This window comes from Zophobas morio, unplaced genomic scaffold (assembly GCF_036711695.1).
Source record: "Zophobas morio isolate AGI-343-1 ecotype UQ-CSIRO unplaced genomic scaffold, CSIRO_AGI_Zmor_V1 ptg000018l, whole genome shotgun sequence".
NCBI lineage: Eukaryota > Metazoa > Arthropoda > Insecta > Coleoptera > Tenebrionidae > Zophobas > Zophobas morio.
Window position 1 is genome coordinate 5,678,352 of NW_026972123.1, and position 1,977 is coordinate 5,680,328.

Sequence of the window (1,977 nt, forward strand, 5' to 3'; positions counted from 1 at the left end):
GGATACAGGAATGAAGAACACAAGGATGAAGAACACGAGGATGAAGAATAGGAGGATGAAGGACAGAAGGATGACGGACGAAAAGCGAAGGAACGAAGGACTAAAGTACGAAGGACGAAAAGGACGAAGGACGAAAAGGACCAAGGACGAAGGACGAAAAGGACGAAGGACGAAAAGGACCAAGGACGAAAAGGACGAAGGACGAAAAGGACGAAGAACAAAGGACAAAGGACGAAAAGGACGAAGGACAAAAGGACGATGGACGAAAAGGACGACGGACGAAAAGGACGAAGAGCGAAAAGAACGAAGGACGAAAAGGACAACGGACGAAAAGGACGAAGTACGAAGGACGAAAAGGACGAAGGACGAAAAGGACGAAGAACGAAAAGGACGAAGAACGAAAAGGACGAAGGACGAAAAGGACGAAGGACGAAAAGGACGTAGGACGTGAAGGACAACGGACAAAAAGAACAAAAAGGGCGAAGTACGAAAAGGACGAAGGAATAAAAGGTCGAAAAGGACGAAGAACTTACAGAACGGACGATAAAAGGACAAGGGACGAAATGGTCGAAGGAAGAAAAGGGCGAAAAGGACGAAGGACTTACAGAACGAAACATACAAGGACGAGGGACGGAAAGGACGAAGGATGAAGAGGACGAAAAACGAAGGACGAAAAGGACGAAAAACGAAGGACGAAAAGGACGAAGGACAAAAAGGACGAAGGACGAAAAGGACCAAGGACAAAGGACGAAAAGGACGAAGGACGAAAAAGACGAAGGACGAAAAGTACGAACGGGACGCGAAGAACGAAAAGACCGAAGGACGATAGGGACAAAGGACGAAAAGGACGATGGAAAGAAAGGACCAAAGACGAAGGACGAAAAGGAGGAAGGAAAGAAAGGACCAAGGACGAAGGACGAAAAGGAGGAAGGACGAAGGACGAAGGATTAAGAACGAATCACAAAGAACGAAAAGGACGAAGGACGAAAAGGACGAAGAACGAAAAGGACGAAGGACTTACAGAATGAAAGATAAAAGGACGAGGGACAAAATGGACGAAGGCGGAAAAGAACGAAAAGGACGAAGGGCTTACAGAACGAAAGATAAAAGGACGAGGAACGTAAAGGACGAAGGACGAAAAGGACGAAGAACGAAGGACAAAAACGACGAAGGACGAAAAAGACGAAGGACGAAAAGGAGGATGGACGAAAAGTACGAAGGACGAAAAGGACGCAATGGACGAAAAGGTGGAAGGACGAAAGACGAAGGACTAAGGACGAAAGACGAAGGACTAAGAACCAAGGACAACGGACGAAAAGGACGAAGAAAGACGGATGAAAAGAACGAAGGATGAAAAGAACGAAGGACAAAAAGGACGAAGGACGAAAAAGACGATGGACGAAAAGGACGAAAAAGAGGAAGGACGAAAAGGACGAATGACGAAAAGGGCGAAGGATAAAACGGCGAAGGTCGAAAAGGACAAAGGACGAAAACGACGAAGGACTTACAGAATGAAAGATAAAAGGATGAGGGACGAAAAGGAGGAAGGACGAAAAGGACGAAGAACGAAGGACAAAAAAGACGAAGGACGAAAAGGACGAAGGACGAAAAGGACGGAGGACGAACAGGACGAAGGACGAAAGACGAAAAGGTCGGAGGACGAAAAAGACGAAAGACGAAAAGGACGATGGACAAAAAAGTCGAAGGACGAAAAGGACGAAGGACGAAAAGGACGAAGGACGAAAAGAACGAAGAACGAAAAGGACGAAGGACGAAAAGGACGAAGGACGAAAAGGACGAAGAACGAAAAAGACGAAGGACGAAAAGGGCGATGGACCAAAAGGACGAAGGACGAAAAGGACGAAAAGGACGCAAAGGACGAAAACGACGAAGGACTTACAGAATGAAAGATGAAAGGACGAGAGACAAAATGGACGAAGGCGGAAAAGGACGAAAAGGACGAAGGACTTACAGAAA

The 1,977-nt window shown here is 46.5% G+C and overlaps 1 protein-coding gene across 1 annotated transcript; it reads left to right on the forward strand.

The window, feature by feature from the left end:
* Positions 1–850: 850 nt before the first annotated feature.
* LOC135130989 (putative uncharacterized protein DDB_G0292636) lies at positions 851–1,354 on the forward strand. Its single transcript, XM_064058481.1, has one exon. The coding sequence runs from the start codon at positions 851–853 to the stop codon at positions 1,352–1,354; it is 504 nt and encodes a 167-aa protein (XP_063914551.1).
* Positions 1,355–1,977: the final 623 nt, after the last annotated feature.

Coding starts and splice junctions, on each gene's coding strand:
- LOC135130989 (XM_064058481.1), top strand. CDS start 851: ATGGAAAGAAAGGACCAAAGACGAAGGACGAAAAGGAGGAAGGAAAGA.